Source organism: Choloepus didactylus, chromosome 13 (assembly GCF_015220235.1).
Source record: "Choloepus didactylus isolate mChoDid1 chromosome 13, mChoDid1.pri, whole genome shotgun sequence".
NCBI lineage: Eukaryota > Metazoa > Chordata > Mammalia > Pilosa > Megalonychidae > Choloepus > Choloepus didactylus.
In genome coordinates, this window is record NC_051319.1 from 6,186,586 (window position 1) to 6,209,461 (window position 22,876).

At 38.6% G+C, this 22,876-nt stretch overlaps 1 protein-coding gene across 3 annotated transcripts in view; it reads left to right on the forward strand.

Annotated features, from left to right (window-relative positions):
• Positions 1-446: 446 nt before the first annotated feature.
• The window catches only part of OCLN (occludin), a 54,581-nt gene continuing 32,151 nt past the window's right edge, over positions 447-22,876 (forward strand). The window contains exons 1-4 of one of the 3 annotated variants that reach the window (XM_037801241.1): positions 447-668; positions 8,177-8,293; positions 11,801-12,485; positions 15,851-16,012. In XM_037801241.1, coding sequence (XP_037657169.1) covers positions 8,244-8,293; positions 11,801-12,485; positions 15,851-16,012 — 897 coding nt within the window. In that variant the 5' untranslated portion in view covers positions 447-668; positions 8,177-8,243. Of the gene's footprint in view, positions 669-765; positions 853-8,176; positions 8,294-11,800; positions 12,486-15,850; positions 16,013-22,876 lie in introns of those variants that run through there. The other 2 variants (XM_037801242.1, XM_037801243.1) reach the window with 2 other exon arrangements.

Here is a 22,876-nt window from a genome sequence, read left to right on the forward strand (position 1 = left end):
CAGTAACTCTTAACAATAGTCCTTTTTTGAATTCGAAGAGCATTCGTAGTTCCTAAATTCACGCAAGATTTCTGAGAATCCCCCAGGAGTTTCTGTTGGAGCAATAAATCTGGATATTTCTTTCCAACAACACTTTATAACCATATTTTTGAAGGAGTGAAGTGTCGGGTGAAGACCTGCTTTTCTTACCAAAGCTCTGACCACTCTTGGACCCTCTTTCAGGAGGAAAACAGTCCCCTCCAGGCCGCACTCTGCCTCTCCTTGACAAACATTCCACTTGTTCTACCCGAAGCAGGAAGAAGTCCCAGCGCGCCCCAGGGTAGTCCAGGAATATTTCCTTTAGTCCCCAGCAACCCGAGCCCCAACTCGGCGTTCCGTCCCCGCCCCCTCCAGGGCGCCAGGCCCGAGCAGAAACGAGTAGCTGTTCCTTTAACTCTGCGTGCTACAAGGGTATGCGGAGAGAAGGGCTGCTCCCTCCCGTCTCCTCCCCCACTGTTTCCTTCTACCTCTTATCCGAGTTTCAGGTGAATGGGTCACCCAGGGAGGAGGCCACCTACACAACAGCTTCTCGCTAGCGCTCACCTCCCTCCAACCCTTTCCTCTGGCGGAGGCGGCAGGAGTACTAGGAAAGCAGTTCAAAGGCGCAGGAACCCTCCACGGCGCAACAGGTGGGATTTGCCGGGGCTGGGCGCGGGCTTCAGGCCCTGGAGACCTGCTTCTCGTGCGCATGTCCGGGGGCAGGGCGGCGGGTGGGGAGGGGGACGGTGGGAGGGGAGCAGAACGAGGGCTGGGTCGCAGCCCAATCTCCGGCTGAGTGCCGGCTGCTCGCAGAGCGTCAGGCACTCCCGGCAGGTGAGTGCGTTCCTTGTCTCCTGCGGCCTCTGGTCGGTTGGGCCTGTTCACGCTGAGTAGGTGCGAGTTGGGCGCGGTGCGAGAACCCCAGAGTCCCCGGGAGGGGAAGGCGGCGCCTCTTTCTGGTAGGGGGGGTACCGCTGCTTTTGGTGGAGGATTCGCCCCTTAGTTGGGGCTCGCGGGAACCGAAGAGGCGCACGTCTGCGGAGAAAGCAGCGCAGGGCAAACTTGTGAGGCTGGCTCCTGGGCAAGGGGATAAATCAGCTTTATTCACCGAAACGCGTAAAACCACCACTACCCTAGCGGCACGGGGGAACTTTTGGCTTTTATGGGGGCAGGAGGCTTGAGACCATGAGAAGCCTGTGCGCAGCATTCGGGGCTGCAGTTCCTGGGGTCGTCAAGTCGAAGGGCGCAGCGCCCGGCTCCTCCGGGATACTAAACCCGCGGGCTGAAGCGACGCGGTTTTCTTGCTGGCGGGGACGCGGTGGTTTAGATTCAGACGGAACTCCCTCATCAGTGCCGCCCCCCACCATCCGTTTGGGTATCCTGGGGGGAGAGGGTGGCTGGGTTTAGTCTGTGCAATGATCCTAGAGTCACGTAATGGGCCACACTGGCTGTGTTGAATCCACTTATGAGAGTTGTGTGAGCCCGCGTATATTTAAGCCGGGGGCGGGTATTTAATTTCTAGTGAAGTTGTTCTTCGAGGGAAGCTGCTTACGCTTTGTATTCTCACCCGTGACAAAAAGGCCGTGGCCAGGTGGACGGACCTGCCTCCGGGCGGTCCCTGCTCGGCGAGCGCGGGCGCACCCTGCCCGGGGTGCTGCGGGGAGGGCGCGCGCCGAAGCCGGGACCGGCTCCGGCCTGGGTCGTCTATTCAGAGACCTCCAGGGAGGGTCAGCCCCGCCCGCAACCAGCGGACATGTTGCCGGTGTCGGAGGAATTGTGCGGGGAGAGGTGGGTTGAGGGTCCAAAATGGCTTCAGTACTTTAGGGCTGGAGGGATCCTTGGGGATGGAAGAGGAAATCCTAGACCCTTGTGTCCTGGATTAAGCGCTGGGCCCGAGAAGAAGCCACCGCATCCTGAGACCGGCCCTGGGGCTTGCTGGGCAAACTGCCCACCTGGGAAATGACTCGGGCTGGGGCGGCGAGGAGGCGGCTTTCTAGGTTAGTGTGTGGCCCTGACTCACAAGAGGTGTTTTATTGGACTCTCTGGAAAAGAGAAACGCTTCACATTAAGGCACTTCTGGTAGTTCTTGGCATGATTGAAAACTAGTTCTTTCTAGAAGAAGGTAGGTTTCTCAAACTGCACATTCCCAAGTGTAGTAATATTTCTTTTGCACTGTTTATATGAATCCTTATTTTCTTTTCCTGGTGTTTTAAAATAGACATTTTAAAAAGCGGAGAAACCGTAATAGATATTTCCTCAGACAAAGCAGCACTTTTTGTTTTTTTTTTTAATTTTTGCGTTTATTTAGTTACTAGGTACTTCCTTTGTGACCCGCCCTTTGTTAGGTGATGGAGAGAAGATATTAGATGGGCAAAAACAGCTTCTCTACCTTTAGGCAGCTTCCAGTCTATTTAGGAAGATAGTGCCACAGTCTTATGGTGCGCCTTCTCTGTGCAGGGCACTGTGTTAGAAGCTTTATATACTCTACCTCCTTTAGCCATCCCAACAACTCTAGAAGGCAGATCTTTTTGGAACTCCGTTCTAAAGATGGGGAAACATGTTACAAATGGGCTCCTGGAAAACTCCTTCAGCTAATCAGGGAGGGTATCTGGGAGAAGTATCAGTCCTTGATATTCCGGGATAGAATCGTACTTGAGTTTTTTCAGAATTGAAGAAGTACATTTACTGGGTGTTAGTTGTGTGAAGAACTTTGAGGCATGTACTACTGGATTGAAATTGTAGCGCTAGTGTGGGCATTAGGTTTTATTAATCAAATATTGACTGATGGTCACTTTGTGCCAGGGACTAGTTTAGGCACCAGGAATAACGGCATTGGTCAAAACAGAATGGTGACAGTAAGAAAAAAAATGGAAAAATAATTTTAGGATGAGGGGCAAATTTACTCTGAAAATAAAATAGGCTGATGTGTTAGAATGAGTGACTCGGAGAGCATCTATAAGAAGGTGACATTTGAGCTGACACCTGAATGGTTAGAAGGTGCCTGCTGTTGTGATGTTCTGGGTTTTCTAGACAAGAAATTTGTGAGATCCAAAACCTTTCTTGGATTGACACCTTCATTCTAGGCAGCTGTTCTAGAAGCATTTGGTGTGCTTTAAAATTGCCTGGAGGGCTTACTGAAGTACAGTTTTCAGACACAGAGCTAGTCTATACCTAATTCCAAAATTTTAGGCTCTTAATTAATGATGTGCCTATAATCTAAATAGAATTATTTAATGGTATCAGGCACAATTAAAAAAGTTCTTAACAGCAAATTGGCTGTTGCACTCAATCTAAAAGAAACAGACTGCTCTTAAATATAATAAAATTTATTTTTCACTTACTAAATTTGCTTTAAAGAATAATTTTGGGACACAGCATTTTCATACTTTTCTTTTTCGTCTTAGCTTAGTTTCCTATAGAGACAGCTTTTGGCCCCTCAAGCCTTGAAAACTCTCACTGATAAAGTTCTTGGGGCTCAGAGCCTTGGTCCAGTCTTCTTGCTTCTAAACTGCCTCTCAAAATGGGAAATGGATGCTAAAACTTGAGTCTAGTGAATCCTCAAAGTGTGTTATCAGTAAAATGTAGAGGTTGGACTTGAATGTTTATTACATGTCCACCTGTCCTCCATGCGTTTCTGATTATTCTCAAGCCTAGCTGCATGAAGACCCCATGCACTGCTAGTTCAATGGTTGATTGAGGTCTGGGGTCCTGGGAACGGATTGGCTGCAAAGGGCATAAGGAACTTTAAGGGGTGGTGGCAATATGTCTTAATGGTGAAAACCAATTTTGTTGGTTTTTTTTTTTTAATTTTATTTTTAAAAATTCAAAATTTACACACACTTTATCCATCAACTAACACTTCCCCATTTTTTATGTGTTAGTTTTAGCTTGAGGTGCTGGTTTTCAGTTTAACATATTCAGTAAGGGTCTGGGTGCTTCCTTTCTGTCCCAACTCTAGCTCAGTCTGACTTCCAGTCTTTTGAAACAGCTTTTGTGAAAATGACCTGTGTGCTCTTTAGGACCATCCACTGTCTTACCACTCCTCATTTTGTTTTTTCCTTCACTCAACACATTTATTTATAAGATAATGTTCATGTTGCTGTGCTATGCTGGCTCTCTTTCTTCTTTGGCTGCTGGCCTTAATGCAGAGTTGCCTTGAAAGAGACTTAAGTCTCTAATCCAATCTCCAAAAAATATCAAATAACATAAGCTTTGCATAAATGGAATGTGCTCAGATTATTTTTTTTTTTTTTTGCAGTCTGGGGGGGGTCTGGTTAAGGGAGAGACTTCCTAACATTGAGCTGAAATCTGACTTTCTGGTTTTTTGTTTTTTATAAAAACCATTTCTAGGACTACAAAGACAGTTCTTCAAATATTTGAAGGCTGCCGTGGTGGATCTTTTAATGTTCAGTTCTCCAGGTCAAACATTTCCTGTTTTTCCAATCATTTGACTTACAGCATAGTTTTTCTAGATCTTAACAATCTTAGTTATACTTAAGGAGAGTTGGAACAGGATGTACAAAATTCAACTTTATACAGAAGTTTCTTTCTTTTTATAATTGCATCATTCTTCCATCTGAGCACTTCTGCCTAACTTTGGGATAGCTTGTTAACTTCTGTTGAAATTCTCACCAGTGAAAAGCATTTTTAAAGACAGATATTCCTTATTCTGTACTTAGCTATTGATTTTTAAAATTGAGTTTACATTTTTAAGATGATTTATTCACGCCACTAATATTTGAAAATGGATACAATGTACCTAAGTGCCTAAGCACTGAAATTTCTCACCTTCGGGATGACCACCTGGCTGTGAATGCATGTGCTCGTGTTCTTTAATGCATTATTTTACTTAATTCTCCCAAGCCAGAGGTCAGAATTATTCCCTTTTTGACAGAGGAGGGCATTTGAGGGTGGGTGATGATGAGGAACTTGTCTAAAGTTGCGAGCTAGGAAATGGGGCTTTTAAAGCCCCTAGATTTTTTTAACCCATCATCCTGACCTTGATGTTTCTGGCCTTGAGGTGTTGATCAATGTTGATGTACTGTCTCAGCCAGTGGGTTCGTTATCCTTTCCAGTGTTTTGCCAGCTGCAATTCTGGATAATCTTGAGTCATCCACCTTGTCTGTGGTCACCATTAGACACCTCCCTCCAGGTGGACATCAGTGGTTCATTCTTTTGTGCTAATTAGGTCGCGCTCAGAATCTGCCTAACCCCACTGTTTATATACAAGAATTACTCAAGATTTGCAGGATTTTCTTTGCATTCCTTTCAGCTAACAGTCTGGTAATTGCAAAAAAGAGAAATGAATTTGTTGTGGCTTGGCTTGTTTGAATGAGGTTTTTTGTTTTGTTTTGTTTTTAATTGTGTGCTGCACAGTTTAAAATCTCTGTTATCATGGGACACATGATGACTAAACTCTGAATCTAGGAAATGGCAATTTGAGAAGGGATTTTGTATGGATTTTTTTTTTTAATTTTAAACTTTTTATTTTGAAATACATTCAAATTTATAGAAAAGTTACAAAAGTAATATAAATCCCATGCAGTGAATTCCAACATACCCCTATCTTCTGATACCAAGATCCACCAATTTTAACATTTTGCTACATTCTACCAATCTGTCAATCCATCTATCCATTTATCTATCTGTCAGTCTTGCTATTTATGTATCAATCCATTTTCAGATCACCTGAGTATAGGTTGTGTACATCATCTCTTTGAACATTTAATACTGCTATGTACATTTCCTGAGAACAGGGATATTCACTTATGTATCTACCTTAAGTATAGTTATCAGGTTCAAGAACTTTAACATCTATATAAAGCTTGCAGTCTATATTCCAGTTTTTCATATGTCCCAATAATGTCCCTTTGAGCCTTCTCTCCTCACTTGTTAGATCCCGTCCAGGATCATGTATTGTCTTTAATTGTCATTACTCACTGTTTTCCATCCCAATCACTCTCAAGCATACCATTCAGTGGGATTAATCACATTCACAATATTGCAGTGCCTTGACCACCTTTCATTACTTAAATTTTCCCACCTCCCCAAAGAGACCTCTATACTCGTTATGCATTAACCCCCATTCTCCCTGCCCTCCGACCTCTGGCAACCTGTACTCTAATTTCTGTCTCTATGAGCTTGCATATTCTCTTTATAGATACCCTGAGGCTTAAGTATACTTGGTCCAATCCGATTCATATAAATGTTCAACGAATGTTTTAGCCCCCACTGGGTGCTGAGTATTGTTTTTGATCAGTGAACAAAAAGGCAAAACTTGCTGCTCTCAAAGAGTTTACCTTCCAGTGGATCTGAAAATTCCTTATTTACTAATCACTTGTGTAATCTGGAAAGAACTTAAAAGTCAGTTCAATATCAGGAGAAGAGGAAGTGCTGTAGCTGTGATAGCAGAATACCTTGTTGTGTCTCTGGGACTGGGTTTTCCAGAATAAACCTCGAGCTTTTTTTTTTTTGCTGCTCTTAAATCTGTCCTGGAGAGCTCTTGGTGCTGTGGATCTACCAGTGGATCCAGGTGGGTGGCTCCCAGCTTCACCGCTTAGTGGACATTAACACCAGGGTATTCCTGGTGTACACAGAAACTAGTATATCCACAATGGAGGCCATTTGTTTATAAGTGTGTGAGTGGAAAGCACCTGACATCTTCTGGGTTCAGATTGCAGCTCAGTGGCTCACTAGCTTCCATCTGACCTTGAGCAAACTACTTAATGTTTTTGACCCTTTCTGCACTGAGGGTTGTTTTGGTGGTGAAATGAGAATTTTCGTGGTAGATACCGATGAATGTTAGTTTCCTTCCTTCTCTCCGATCGCCTAAACCACTCCTTCATCACCTACCTGAAACCCGGATTTGCTGTTGCTTACTGCAAGTGCCCCTTCCAACTCTTCTGTTTGCCTTTCTAATTTGGTTTGAAATCAAACTTGGTTAAATCTCTGCTGAAAATCATGAACTGGCTCCTTTTTCTACCTGAATGAGATGAGTAACTCCCACTAGGCTTTCAAATCCTCCATCTTCTCACCACATCCCAGTCTGTGTAGCCTTATTCCAGTAGATGACACCATTCCAACATGCCTGGTCTTCCCAGTCTCCCACAAACCAGCTGCAGTCATACCAGCTCCTATCTTGTCCTCCCTTCTTCCCTCCCCCTTTCCCTCTTGTCCCCTCTCTCCACCTACCCCAGCTTGAGTCTCCTCTTTCTAAGTCTTCCCTGGTTACCTCTATGCTGCACTTTATCATGAACTACAGTTCAGCCCTAAGTAGTGCCTGATGTAGTTGCTGCCTTCTTTGTTAATTTCCTTTCTCCAAATAGTGTGTGACCTTCCTAATAACTGCTTGATTCTACAGGTTACTGTGATAGAGAACTTAATAGATAACCTGTTGATTAAGTAAAATTGCCTCTGAGATGTTTAGAGATTTTGTCCTCTGAGGAATTTGAGAACAAATCATTCTGCTTTTCTCTTTGAAAAAACCTCTTTAATACAATGTGTGTTTATTTCTCTCCATGTGTAAAAATTGTGCTAATTTTCAAGGACTTAGGAAAGGAAATAAGGAAAAAATATTCATAAATTCACTATCCATAAACAAGTTTTGTAATCATTTTTAATGATAAAGGCATACTTTTGAACTGATTTCATTATGCTTTGGTTATTGAAGGGCTTGTATGTGCTAGACACTGCTGTATAGGCACTTCCATTTACATTCTCATTTTATATGAACTTCCAAAAGTATTATGAAGTGGAATACATTTTTTTGAGAATTTTTTATCTCCTTTTTCTTTACATATCTTCCTTGTTCTTTGAAATGACCAATTTAAAAATATCATTTTACTTGTGCTGTAAAAGCTTTGAGAAATTATCATTACTATAACCTAGAATTTCAAGTTCAAAAGATATTTGTATGCCAGTGGTGTGCAGAGCATGATGCTAAGTGCTTTGAGGGATATGAAGTTGAGTAATTCCTGTGCTCAGTGATTTCGTATGTTCAAGGAATTAATAGTCCAACATGTAAAAATGGCAGTAGAAAGGACAAGAGAAGTAGCCATTGATGAGTGGTTACTTGGAGGTTGGTATCATTAGCTTTCTTACTGATGTAAGGACACTCTGAGTGCAATAGTGATGTCACTGCCCTATTCTTATTGCTTAGGTTGGCTTGTCTTGAGAGCTGTAAGGGGTTGCTCATCCTGAACATCAGGTAACCACTGACATCTGCCATGTCATCAAGGCCTTTTGAAAGTCCACCTCCTTACAGACCTGATGAATTGTAAGTAAATACTTCTTTAGTTTTAAAAGAAAATTTTTAAGTATATCATATGTTGTTCGGGTTCACTAATGCTGCCTTTTTGCAAAACACCAGAAATGGATTGGCTTTTATAAAGGGGGTTTATTTGGTTACAAAGTTACAGTCTTAAGTCCAAGGTAAGGCATCAACAACAGGGTACCTTCACTGGAGAAAGGCCATTGGCATCCGGAAAACCTCTGTTAGCTGGGAAAGCATGTGGCTGGCATCTGCTTGCTCCCAGCTTGCATTTCAAAATTGCGTTCTCCAAAGTGTCGGCTTTCCGGCCATCTTCAAAATGTCTCTGTAAGCTATAGCAGCAAGTTCCTACTGTCTGAGCTCTTACATAGTGCTCTAGTAAACTAATCAAGGCCCATGCCTCCATGGAAATTATCTAATCAGAGTTAGCACCTACAGTTGGGTGGGTCACATCTCCATGGAAACAACTTAATCCAATGATTCCAATTTAATCAACACTAATATGTCTGTCCCCACAAGATTGGATCAAAGAACATGGCTTTTTCTGGGGGACATATGTAATGAAAAAAATATGTAGCTGAAACTTGCATCTATTAAGTATTTGGTTTTTAAAAGAAAACAATATATGCACTTGTAAATTTAAATTATACTAAAAGGTATATAGTCAAAAGTGTTTTCCTCTCACCCTTAATTTCCAGGGTGACGGTTTTGTTCTATGGAAGCCACTATTATCACCAGTTTCTTTTGATTCCTTCAAGAGATAGTCCAGTTTTATATTTGTGTGTATATTTATTCCTTTTTGTTTTTCACAAATGGCTATGAAGCTTCTATATTAATATCTTGTTTAGATGGCTATTGGCAAGATCTTGCCAATTTTTTAATAATAGCTTTATTGAGATACAATTAATATTTAAGAGTATACAGTTCAGTGGTTTTTAGTATATTTGGTTGTATGACCATCACATCAATTATAGAACATATTCATCACCCCCAAAAGAAACCCAGTACCCATTAACAGTATAGCCCTAGGCCACCACAAATCGTATTTTCTAATAGATTTGCCTATTCTGGACATTTCACATAAATGGAATCATACAATATGTGGTCTTTGTGACTGGCATCTTTCACTGAGGAGACTGTTTCTGTATCATCAATTTTAAGAGTGACTCCTGCCATTATATAACATAAGTAGAGTTGAAGGTTCTTAGATTCTTTGGTCACTTGGGGATTTAACAATAAATTAAGAAATATTTTAAATTTGCTTTCAAGCATTGATAGAGATTTCCTCTTTTAAATATTCTATAGCTTTAACTGTTTGTGTGATGACTGCAGTGGGGGTGTGTTCATATTATGTAGTCTCCTTAATGGTACGTGAACATGGTGGTGCTAAGTTGTTTATGACAAGGTGGTCCTGAGGAAAATGTGCTGGAAAATATATTGATTGAGTACTGAGATTTATTTTGTGTTGCTTTTTTCAAAACAAGGTGAAATGTAGAAAAGGGCACAAAACACATGTATGATTTGATTAAAGACAAAGTAATCCACCCACAGTCATCACCCTGGTCAAGAAACAGTACAACCAAAAGTCTTTCTGTGTGTCTTCTCTGTTTCTGCAGGAGACCACTGTCCTGACATACAGTGATCACTTGCTTGCTGTTCTTTATTTACCACTTTATATATCCTAAACAATACAGATTCATTTTGCTTGTTTTTAAACTTTATGAAAATGTAATAATTTTGCTATGTCTTCTTTTCTGTCTTGTTTCTTTCAGCATTGTTTATATCCTTTATCCATGTTGCTGCATGTAGTTCCAGTTCATCCTTTTTTGCTCCATAGCAGTGCTATAGAACTATAATGCAAGTCATATATGTAATTTTACATTTTCTTGTAGCCACATTAAAAACAAAAGGCAAAATAAATTTTCATAATATATTTCACTTAACCTAACATATCCCAAGTATCATTTCCACACGTAATTGATACAAATATTATTCATGAGATCCTTTACATTTCTTTTCACACTTAGTCTTTGAAATCTGGTATGTATTTTACATTTACAGCACACCTCAGTTGGGACTAGCCACATTACAGATGCTCAGTAATCACATGTGGCTAGCAGCTTTTGTATTGGACAGTTCAGGTCTGTAATATTGTATTGTATAGACATAGCACAACTTGTTTAACCATTGCACTGTAGATAGATATTTGGATTGTTTCCAGTTTGGGGTTATCATAAATAGTGCTGCTGTGAGCATTCTGCTGTTGATGAGTATAGTATAATCAATTTGGAAAAGAGTTTGACATTGTCTAGTAGAGCTGAAGATAGAAAATCTATGACCCAGAAATTCTCCTGGGCATATACCCTAGAAAAATAAGTGTTTGTGTATAGCCAGGATACATGTTTAATGTTGTTCAGAGCTACTGTTCATGACAGCCCCAAGTGGAGATAACCCAAATGTCCAAGTAGAATCGGTTGTGGATTTTCATACCTGACATTTTCAAAGACCAGCTTATCAGTGTTCCTGTCAGTTTCTCTGTTTCCTTTTCATTCCTATATACTCAGGTAATTTCATTGAATTCTTGTGTTCAGTAGCACCAGGTAGTAAGATGTCTTGCTTTGGAATGAGGAAGGTATGTGGAAATGATGGTGAAAACTAAAGGGGTCAGTTCAAGAATTGAATTTTGTCTCTAATGTGTCTGCCACAAGCAGTCTGTTTATGATTAAATTACTGGAGTTTGCAAAGTGTTTTTAAAAAGGAGATTTTAGTTCTTACCATACTCATACCATATTACATAATCATGTAGTCATTTTGTTTACTGTCTTACTGCCCTGAGAGAGACTAAATTTTGTCATGGGCCTGGAGTGAGTCTGATTTATTGTGTTTCCCATTTCTAGCTAGTGCCCAGCACATGTTAGCCTGGCAACTCCAGTGAAGTATTCTCAAAGGAATACATGAATAAATGTATTTTCTTAAGTAGGAGAGTGAGGCTGCCAGGAATTGCACATAACCCTGGGTAGGCCAGTGTAAGTTTCATGTTCAAATGTACTGGTCTGAGACACAGAGGCAAAAAGGATAAAACCATTGCTGTAAACTACCTGGTACAGCCCTCAGAGATATGATTTAACTGATATGGGGTGCTTGATCTGGGAATTTTACTCATTCACCAGGTGATTCTAATATGCAGCAAAACCTTAGAACCTTTGCTCCATAGTGTACTAAGGCAGTGGTTCTCAAAGTATGGTTCTCAGACTGGCTGCATCAGTATCACCTGGAAACTTGTTTGACCGGAGACCTGCAGAATCAGAAACTATGGATATGGGCCAACAATCTATGTTTTCACAAGCCGTCCAGGTGATACTGATGCACAGATGTCCTTAGGGTTCAATAGGGCAGAACTAATCATAGTTTCAATGACCAATGGTTTGTTTAAATTATTCCAAAAACTTTGTGTTCTTTCTGCTTAAAACCATTAAAAAGTACTAACTGATCTTGTTTTCATGTGCATTTCAGCAAACCAAATCATTATGCACCAAGCAATGACATATATGGTGGCGAGATGCACGTTCGACCAATGCTCTCTCAGCCAGCATATTCCTTCTACCCAGAAGATGAAATTCTTCACTTCTACAAATGGACCTCTCCTCCAGGAGTGATTCGAATTCTGTCTATGGTCATTATTGTGGTGTGCATTGCCATATTTGCTTGTGTTGCCTCCACACTTGCCTGGGACCGAAGCTATGGAACTGCCTTAATGGGAGGTGGCTTAGGCTACCCATATGGAAGTGGCTTTGGTAGCTATGGAAGTGGCTATGGCTATGGTTATGGCTATGGTTATGGCTATGGCTATGGAGCAGGCTACACAGATCCAAGAGCCGCAAAGGGATTCCTACTGGCTATGGCTGCCTTTTGTTTCATTGCAGCATTGGTGATATTTGTTACCAGCGTTATAAGATCTGAAATATCCAGAACAAGAAGGTATTACTTGACTGTAATAATAGTGAGTGCTATCCTGGGCATTATGGTGTTTATTGCCACAATTGTGTATATAATGGGAGTCAACCCAACAGCCCAGACTTCTGGATCTATGTACGGTTCTCAAATATATGCTCTCTGCAACCAGTTTTCTGCATCTACAGCTACTGGACTCTACGTGGATCAATATTTGTATCACTTCTGTGTGGTGGATCCCCAGGAGGTATGAGTAGTGGTTTTTTTTTTCCCTCTCCCTCTCCTTAGGTCAGAGACTCTCAACTCAGGTTGTCCAATAGAACCACTTGGGGAATGTTAAAAAAATATTAATGCCAAGGCCATACTTCTGACCAGTTACATCAGTATTTGGGGGAGGTGGTGAGTTTCAATATTTTTTCTTAACAGCTTTGTTAAGATCTAATTCACTTACCATATAATATACCCATTTTGAGAACAATTCAGTGGGTTTTGGTATATTCACAGTGTTGTGCAACCATCACCACAATAAATTTTAGAATATTTTCATTATCCCAAATAGAAACTTCCATTAGCAGCAGAAAAAGCAAACTTTCTTCTCTTCTCCCCTGAGCCATAGGTAACCACAAATCTACTTTCTGTCTCTGTGGAGTTGCCTTTTCTGGATGTTTCATATAAATAGAATCATATAATATGTGGTCTTTAATAATTGGCTTCTTTCACTTAGCGTAATGTTTTCAAGGTTCATACATTTATCGTATGTATTGGTATTTTATTCCCAAATAAAATTCCATTATATGGTTGTACTAGATTTTATTTATCCATTCATCAATTGATGGACATTTGGGTTGTTTTCACTTGGGTTGTTATGAATAATGCTATGAACATTCATGTACATAGTTTTTATGTGAACATATGAATATACACCTATGTGTGGAATTGCAGGGTGTTTTAGTTTGCTAGGCAGCTGAAAACAGATGCCATAAAATGGGTTGGTTTTTAACAATGGAAATTTATTAGCTCACTTTTGAGGCTGAGAAAAATGTCCAAATCAAGGTATCATTGAAGCAATGCTTTTTTCCCAAAGACAGGGTGCTAGTGATCCTTGGGTCCTCTGCTACACGGCAAGGGACATGACAGCATCTGCTGGTCTCTCCCTTCTCTTCCAGGATTCGTTGCTTTCAGCTTTTTGCTTCTGAGACTTTCTGTGTCTTTCTTTTGTTGTATTCATCCTGTTTATAAAGGACTCCAGTAAGAGGATTAAGATCCATCCTGAATGAGATGGGTCATACCTTAGCTGAAGTAGCTTCATCAAAATATCCTACTTAAAATTGGTCCACATCTACAGGAATGGATTAACTTTAAGAACATGCTTTTCTGGGGTCCATGCAGTTTCAGACCACCACACTGGGTCATATGGTAAATCTATGTTTAATTTTTTGAGAAACTGCCAAACTGTTGACCAAAGTGGCTATACCACTTTATATTATATTTGCAACATAATATATGCAGGTTCCAATTTCTCCACATCTTCAACACTTGTTCTTGTCTATTTGATTATAGCCATGCTGGTGAGTGTGAAGTGGTAGGCGATTGTGGTTTTGTTTTGCATTTCCTTAATGGCTAATCATGTTGAACATCTTTTTATGTGCTTTTGTTGACCATTTGCATATCTTCTTTGGAGAAATGTCTATTCAGATCCTTTGCCCATTTTTTTAATTGGGCTATTTGTCTTTTTTATTAAGTTGTAAGAATTCTTTCTATAGCTGGATGCAAGTCCCTTATTAGATTTGCAAATATTTTCTTTCGTTCTGTAGGTTCTTTTTTCACTTTATTAATGTTGTCCTTTGCACAAAAGTTTTTAATTTTGATGAAGTCCAGTTTAACTTTGTTTTGTTACTTGTGCTTTTGGTGTCCATCTAAGAAGGCTTTGCCTAATTCAGGATCACATAGATTTACTCCCATTTTTCTTGGAGAGTTTTGTAATTTTAGCTCTTCTAGAAGTCTATGGTCCATATTCTTTTGCATCTTAATATCCAGTTGTCACAGCATCATTTTTTTGAAGGACTGTTTTTTCTCCCATTGAATTGCCTTTGTGCCCTTGTCAAAAATCAGTTGATCATAAATGTGAAGGTTTATTTCTAGACTTTTAGTTCTATTCCATTGATCTATATTGATTACTTGGTTACTGTAGCTTTGTAGTAAGTTTTGAAATTGGGAAGAGTGAGTCCTCCAACTTTGTTCTTTTTCAGTAAATTGTTTTGGGGATTCAGGGGCACATGCATTTTTGTATGAATTTTAGGATCAAAGCCAGTTGGGATTTTGAACAGTTGCATAGACTCTGTAGATCAATTTATGGAATATTGTTGTCTTAATATTAAATCTTCCTATTAATGAACATAAGGTGTCTTTCCATTTATTTAGGTCTTTAAATTATTTCAAAAGTATTTTGTAGTTTTCACAGTGGATGTCAGTATTTTTAAAAGCTATCCAGTGATTGAAATGTTCAGGCGTAGTGGAGAGCTCTGCCATCTTTAACTGTGGTCACTGAATTATATTAACAAAGAAAATGTTTCTGTATTACTAATCTTAAGTTCCTTGTGATTTTTTTTTCTTCCACCAACTCAGGAATTCCCATTCTTTTACTTGAATGAGTTACTCTTTTCGAGTTAGTCTTTTTTTCAGTAACTACCTTTATTTTGAAGATTGAAATGTTTTCCCCGCAAATGTAGGTTTTCGGAAGGTTTGTGGTTGTCATTTAGATGTAGCTGGTCAATAGGGGCTGAGGACTAGTATTCCCATCTTACCCACCCCTTATCCCTCTTAGTCCTCTGACTACCTGAAACCTGTATTCTTTGAAAAAGGATGTTGCTGTCAGGCAGCTGAAAGGAGAGCCTTTGCTACCCATTAGCACACATCCAAGGCAGAGCCTGGTTCCTGCCTCGACTTCAAGTTCAGGTCAATATAGCACTTAATACCTATCAGACATTGGGAGAAATGTCACTGAGCCCTTTCTAGTAAGTGCTCAAGAGACTCCTAAAACAAACCTACCAGACTAAATGCAACATTAGTCGATTTGCTTTAATTTATAACTTGATCAGATCCACATCTTCATAATTTATGGTAAAGCAGATCCTCTTTGAACTGAAATTTACTTTCAGTGTAAAGATTTGCCAACCATGTGTTTCGAACAAGATCATAAGGATGATTGGTAAACATTTTTCAAACCCTTTAGGGCCATAGCAATGATTCAGTTCGTTATAGGCTGTTCTCATCTGTTTATAAAAACATGGCCCTTATGTGCACAGGCTGTGGAACTAGTGTTTTTCATCTCTAAAGTGGGGATGGTGATAGTACCTAACTTTAAGCACATTTTAAGGATTCAGTCAAGTAGTATGTGAACATGTGTTTTGCTAGCCTTAGCCCAGTTGTTGCAGGTTAGGTTTTATGATATTTCTAAAATGTAACAATTTGCTTTAGTTTTATGTCAGTTAAATCACAGATATTTAGTAGAGCCTTAGGTAGATGTGGATTTTAGTAATTTGTAGAGAATGGATTGGGATTAATAAGCAAATTAAAGCATAATTATGTCTGTATCTTTAATTCCCTTTTTAGGCCATTGCCATTGTGCTGGGGTTCGTGGTTATTGTGGCTTTTGCTTTAATGATTTTCTTTGCTGTGAAAACTCGAAGGAAGATGGGCCAGTATGACAAGTCGAATATTTTGTGGGACAAGGAACACATCTACGATGAGCAGCCACCCAACGTCGAAGAGTGGGTAAGTGTAAAAAAAAATCAGTAAACCTTCAATCTTTTATTAAACCCCAAGGTTTCTGTCTCTAAGCTTGAGTTTTAGTGCTTTATTAAACTTTGTTCTTGGAATTATTGTCTCTGCGTCTTGCAAAAGTTGCCTCCATTTTTACTCAGAATTTTGGAAGGGTGGGATAATAGCAATACTTTCACTATAAGGCAAATATCGGATTTCCGTTTCCAACGAGTGGATATAGGCACTGAAAATAAATGGCTTTTAAAGGAATGATGCAGAAAGGACTTGGCCTTTGCAAAAAAAACCCAACTCCTTCCACTTTCCTCCCTTTTATTTTTCTGTTTGTCATTTTGGAGGAAAACACTGTTGCCCAGCATGCTGCCTTTGGTCACGATTTGCAAAGGTGGTAGCAGGTGGCCGTCCTTTTGAATAATAGATAGTAGCATGGCAAACCACTATGACTACCCTACTTCCCTGCTTCAGCAAGGCAGAGAGAGGTAGAACAATTTCTTCTTTTATATATACTGTTAATGTTATCAGTAGGTGACTTCTTCTGTGGTGTGATTTGATGAGTGCCTAGAAGGTCCCTCTCTCCAAAAATAAACTGTCTTGAGAGATATTTGGAGTGATATTTTGTTTCTCAGAAATACTCCGTTAGGATGTTGTTGTAAGCATCCTCAGAAACTGCCATCACAGGATTCTTTGTCCAGATGGATTTCATTCCATGAGGGTTAGATGAGAATACTGTACCTTGATTCCAAAATAGATTGGTTTGGGCCAGTGGGAGTGGGGTAGGGAGGGCTAAGGGCAGGGCACAAAGGCATAAAGGCATTGATAATCTTGAAGTCTCCTTTAGCTCGCATCCAATAAGTCTGGTTTTTGAAGAAATTTAGAAATGTAGATAAAATTTTTTCTAGTTAGTTAAGGAGCAAAATTGATGCAGTCTTTAAAAAGCCAGAAAGGGTGTGGCATGTCTATGATAGTGAGACAGATTCCAGTTTTGTTCCCCTGCCCTCTACTACTTGAAGCCCTCATTCTTTATTTTCCCTCTCCCCTCTCCCATGTTTCCCCTCTTATTTCCCTCCTTGTAATTTATGAGGTTTGAAGGTATTAGAGAATGTTTTCTTTCAACCTTTAGCTCCAGGCAAAGCCACCTGTAGACGGAATTGGACAGACTATTGTGAGCTATGAAGTACTCGCTGAGAGTTTCTGGGTGTGTCAGTTTTTACTGGCTGTTGGATTTGTTTACTTAAGGTTTCGAGAGCCTAGAAAAAAAATGACTCAAGGGAGGCAGTGCCAGTAATACAAGAGTCCCAGTGAACCTTGGCCTGTCATCTAGTTTTGCTGTCATGAAAGTTTAATCAGTTTTAGGTGCTTTTGATAATTGGGCAAAAGATAGCCACAAGAGGTGGTAATGATGATTAAGCTGAAAGGATTACTTAACTTGTAAAAAGGCATTATTCTTATAAGGCTTCCTTACTGAATTCCTTGGAACTTGATAGCCAATAGGTGGTTTCACCTGTACTGTTTTGTTTGCTCTCTAGTAATAAATCTGTTTTTATTGTATGAAACTTAATAATCTGTTAAATAGCAAATGTATGATTTTGACTAAAGTAATGTTTTATATGGTACTTAATCACATGCAAATTTCTCATTTCTTTTCCCCTTCAGTTTGCCCAACTGAAATGCCCAAAGATTTTAGGCACTTTGGAATAAGTTATTTGGTAGTGATGTTAGCCACAGGCATTTTGTTTTTCCTTCCTTTCTCCACTCCTGCCCAGGTTCACTTGGCTGAACTCATATCATGTTCTCATTCTTCTCTTTCCTTAATTTACTTGAACAACAAGATGTAGACTCATCACTCTTGTTTCTCTGCTCTAATGCACAGTCTCATTCTGATAATGGGCAATGAAGGAAGTGGCTGCCGAAGTGGAGATGTTTAACTTCGCTTCTAAAGTACCTGATAATGGAATGGAGTATGGGCTAGTGATTTTTTTTCTTTTCGGTCATTAGAAATTAATATAAAAATTGATCTCTACTTAAAATAATAGAAGAGAACCTAGAATTAATTATTTGTGTTAAATGAGGATTAAAATTTAGGTTCTACTAATTATAGAGACCCCTATAGCAACTGGGTCTTAGAGGAAAATTTTTAAAAGAATTACTGACGTAAAAATTAATTAGCTACTCAATATTAATTTACTCTTACCCTGTAAATTGGGTATGTCTAGACATTCATTATCTTATTAAATCATACTTTGTTCTTAGTTTTATGTGTTTTTTTTAATTTTACTTTTTGTGGTGACATGTATTCAACATAAAATTTCCCAGTTCAGCCACTTTCAAGTATAGAATTCATTGCTGTTAAGTACCTTCACAACATTGTGCTACCATCACCGCTGTGCATTACCAAGACTTTTCCATCATTCTGAACAGAAACTCCATATCTATTAAGCATTAAGTCTCCAGTCCACTCTCTCTTAGATTTTTAACATTTTTAGGATCACATCCCCAAGGGCAGAGGCACTTCAGAGTTTCAGACAGGTATTGACCCTTTTGTATTATCTGTGAGGAAACTTGAAAATTTCTTATTTCTTGTCCTTGAATCCCCAGCACATTTTTACTGCATTCCTAGGGATTTTTAGGGTTTTTGTTTTGTTTGTTTTCCCTTTGCAGATTTCTTGTTCTTTGTAAAATAAACAGGGCATGTTTGGTTGTTAACCTGGTCCTGTGTAATCATTCACTTATTTGTATCAACATTGCTTTATTTTAAACGTGTTAAGATTATCTTATTTTAAAATGCAGATCTTTGTTTTTTTTGCCTTGCCCTCAACCCTAGATCTAATTGGGTTTTTTTTTTCCCTTCTGAATTTGAAACAAAATATTCTATCTGATTTCAAGAGTAGAAAATTTTGAAAATACAGAGAAATAAAATAAATTCTACAACCCTGAGTTGCCATTTTGGTGCGTTTTCTTTAATCTTTTTTCTCCTACTTCTTATTCTATACCAGAATTATGATCATATTCTCCATCAGTGTAAAATCCTACCTTTTCTGACTTAACATTATATTGTGAGCATTTCATCATGTCATTAAATGTTCCTCAACAACATCTTTTGATAACTATGAAAATTTTTATTGAAGTATTCACAGTAAAGTACATCAGGTGCACCAATTAAATTGTTAAGTTTGATGAATTTTTATGCCTATATGCCCAGGTAACCATCACCCAGGTCAAGTTATAGAATATTCCAGCATCTGAAGTTTCCTCATTCTTCTTCCCAGTAAGCACCCTCCAGAGTGAGGTAACCCCTCTTCTGATTTGTGTCATCAACAATTAGTTTTGCCTGTTCTTGAATTTCATATTATTGGAATTATGCACTGTGCTTCTGTATCCTTCATTCAATATAGTGTCTGTGAGATTTATCTGTGTTTTTGCATCTATCAGTATGATACTTTAAAAAAATTTTTGGCAGGATAAAAGCTTTCCTGATTATCCCTTTCAAAAAAGACGTGGTTCAAAATAAAACAAAAAGGTCTATATGGAATTACTTCTTGTGATTTTTGTGTTGACATTTGTCCAGTTCTGGGTATCTTTCTTACTGGTTCCCACTTCTGTCAGTAACCACTCTTAGTTCTTATAAATCCTTTCATCATTTTTATGTATCTGTGAAAATAAAACCAAAGGAAAACGGATTTCTTCCTGCTCTTTCACACAGAAGTTAGCCCGCTGATCACGCCATTCTGCCTGCACCTTGCCCTTTTGAGTTTATAATGTGTCGTGGTGGTCTTTCTTTGCCAATTCCTGGAGAGCTTCCTCATGGTATGGATGCACCTGGTTTATTTCACCAATCCCTCATTGATGGATACATTTGCCATTTGCTGTTACGAACAATGGTATGATTAAAAAAATCATACCATTTTGTATCCCTTGTTTATATGTTTGTATATGTATTACATCTCTAGGATAGGTTCCCCGAAATAGTACTTCTGGGTCAAGAGTATATGCATCTATAATTTTGCAAGATGCAAAATTTTGCAATTTTGTAAAATTGCCCTTCATAGGGTTTGTACCAATTCATAGGATCATTAGTGAGTATGAAATTGTTTCCACCCACCTTTACTGATAACATTCCATTGCAGAGGTGTATTTGGCCAACTCTATTGTTGCAAATAAGGTTTTTTCAGTTTTTGACTATTTTAAATAATGGTTTAATGGATATTTTATAGAATTTTTTGCCCAAATTGTTGTTTCTTTAGACTAGAGCTAGGGTTAAAAGGATGTGAACTTTAATGTTCTGGATACGTTTAAAGTTCATTTTTGTTCTATAAAATGTTCCTTGTTTTTCTACTGGACTTTTAATTTTTTTAAAATTAATTTGCAATAGATCTTTAAGTGTATTTTTCCTTTTTTCAAGCACTTTTTCTTGCTTCCTGTTTTTTCTTAAAAATTATTAGGTATTTTTCTTTTTAATATAGAAACAGTGGAAAACATGGTTCCACAACCTCACAATTTTGTAAATGCTGTTTGCCTTTTTGTTTGTGGTGGTTGTAAGAAGTTCTTATAAAGGTAATACAAGTTATATATTATAACAGAGTGCAGGCAATATAGCAAAAATAAAGAAAAAAGTGAAAGTGGTCCTCTTCTCCCACAACTCCCCACTGGAGCCATTTAATGACATTTCTTTTCTTGAGATACCCTCAACTATGTATTTTTCCTTTCATTTAACAACTTTTAAATGGTTTAAATAAACCTTTGTTTATGGTGTTTTATTTTTTGTGTTTTCACATTTTTTCTTCTGTTTCTTTATGCCTTCTGCATTTTGTCTTGTGCCTAGAAAGTTTTGCCTCCTTTCAAAGTTTAAATAATATTCCACTGTAGTTTCCTCTGTATTTAAAAAGTTCTATTTTAATTTTCACCCTGTTTGGGACTAAATGTGTGCAGAGAACAGAGTTAAACATATTTGTCAATTTGTGGTGCATTTTATCCTTGATTATTGCAAAGTTTCTCCATTATTTTTCTTGTTGCTATTGTGGCTTTTGTTTGTTTGTTTGTTTTTTAAATTTAGACTGTTAGACTCCCAGGAACTTTTTAAACAGCTTTATTAAGATTAACATACATGTCATAAAATTCACCCATTATAAGTACAAAATTAAGTGATTTTTTTAGCAGATTTATTCAGTTGTGCAACCATCATTCTAACCCAATTTTTTAAAAAAACTTTATTTTAGTATAGTTTTGGATTTACAGAAACTTGCCAAGCTAGCACAGAGAGTTCCCATATGCTCTGTACCTGATTTTACTTATTGTTAGCATGTTATAGTAGTGTGGTATATTTGCCACAACTAATGAACCCTCAGTCATACATTGTGATTAATTGAATTATGTAGTTCATTTAAAAAAATAATTAATGTAAAAAATTAATAAGTTTTCTTACAATAAGTGGATTCACAATTTTTTTGAGAATGGAGAAAATTGATGTTGGAGTAACTTTGCTGTTATATAACTAGAAAGCATTTTTCATTCAAATGTGTAAGGTCTCATAATGGGTGCAAAGCCAGGACTAGAATCCTAATTGAGCATTTCCATGCTAACAAGCTCTTAAGGAAAACTTGAGCGATTATACACACACACGTTATTAGATTTCAGGTGCCCAGAAATAGATTAATCCCAATTTTTGGTTCATCACATTGCCATTTTTGGCCCATCCATAAGCGTCTTGTTTCATTTATTTGTTTAATAATGATATGCACTGTGAGCCCACTGTCCAACCCAAGAAGTAGAATATTAAGTCTAAGTTACATTACTCTATGTGTTCTTTTACTCTCCCATCTGTCTGCTTCTGCCTGATCCCAGAAGTGACCTATCCTTGAATTCATTACGCCTTGCTTCTCAAACAGTTTTTCCCACGTACATGTGTGCGTCAGCAATACATTGTTTTCTTTTAGTTGTTTTTAACTTTATAGAAAATGTCCCAGCATTTAGTTGCTTGAGACTTGCTTTCTTAAATTCAACATTAGGTTACTAATATTCATCCATGTTATATGTAGCTGTTGTCCTTCTGGTTGTACCTTTGTTTATAATCCTACATTTTGTAACATTTTGTAAGTTTATCTCCTGTTGATGGGCATTTGGATTATTAAAACAGTGTTACCATGAACATTTTGGATTCACCTACGTTTGTGCAAGAATTTCTTTTGGATGTATACCTAAGAGTGGAATTCCCGAGGTGTAGGGTCTGTGAATGTCCCACTTTGTAAGATAATGCCAAATTATTTTCTAAAATTTACCCATTTATAGGCTTACCAGAAACACTTGATATTATTAGATTTTGTAATGTTTGCCAATGAAATGTGTAAAAAGAATCTGATTATTTTCTTGATTTGTGTTTCTCTGAGCATGTCCTCATGTTTATTGCCTCATGTATTTCCTCTTCTTACCTTTTGGCAATTGCTGAGGTGGCAAAACTCAACCAGTTTCTCTGATACTCTTGATTCTCATAAGAGTTTTTTGATGGGATCAAGGTCAGCTGCTCTGAAGCATGGTTCTGAAGTCTGAAGTAGGACAATTTATTGCATGATCACTAGTGTACTTTTCACAAATAACTAACCAGTTACAGATAAGACAAGCCAAAGTGCCTCCCCTCTTCCTGTTAGTAAAGACCTTTTCTTGATTGTGTGATGTTGAAAACTTGATTGTCAGTGCTGGAAATACACTAATGATTCCATAGCTAATGGGAACAATATACCCTCAGATGCTCTTCTCCAGCTAAGTGGCACCTCCTTACTGTTGCTGTAAGGTGTTTTACTGTGTAGAGGTCAGAGAACCAGGCACTGCTGATAGGTTCGTTCATCACGGGAGGGAAAGTAGTCCCTT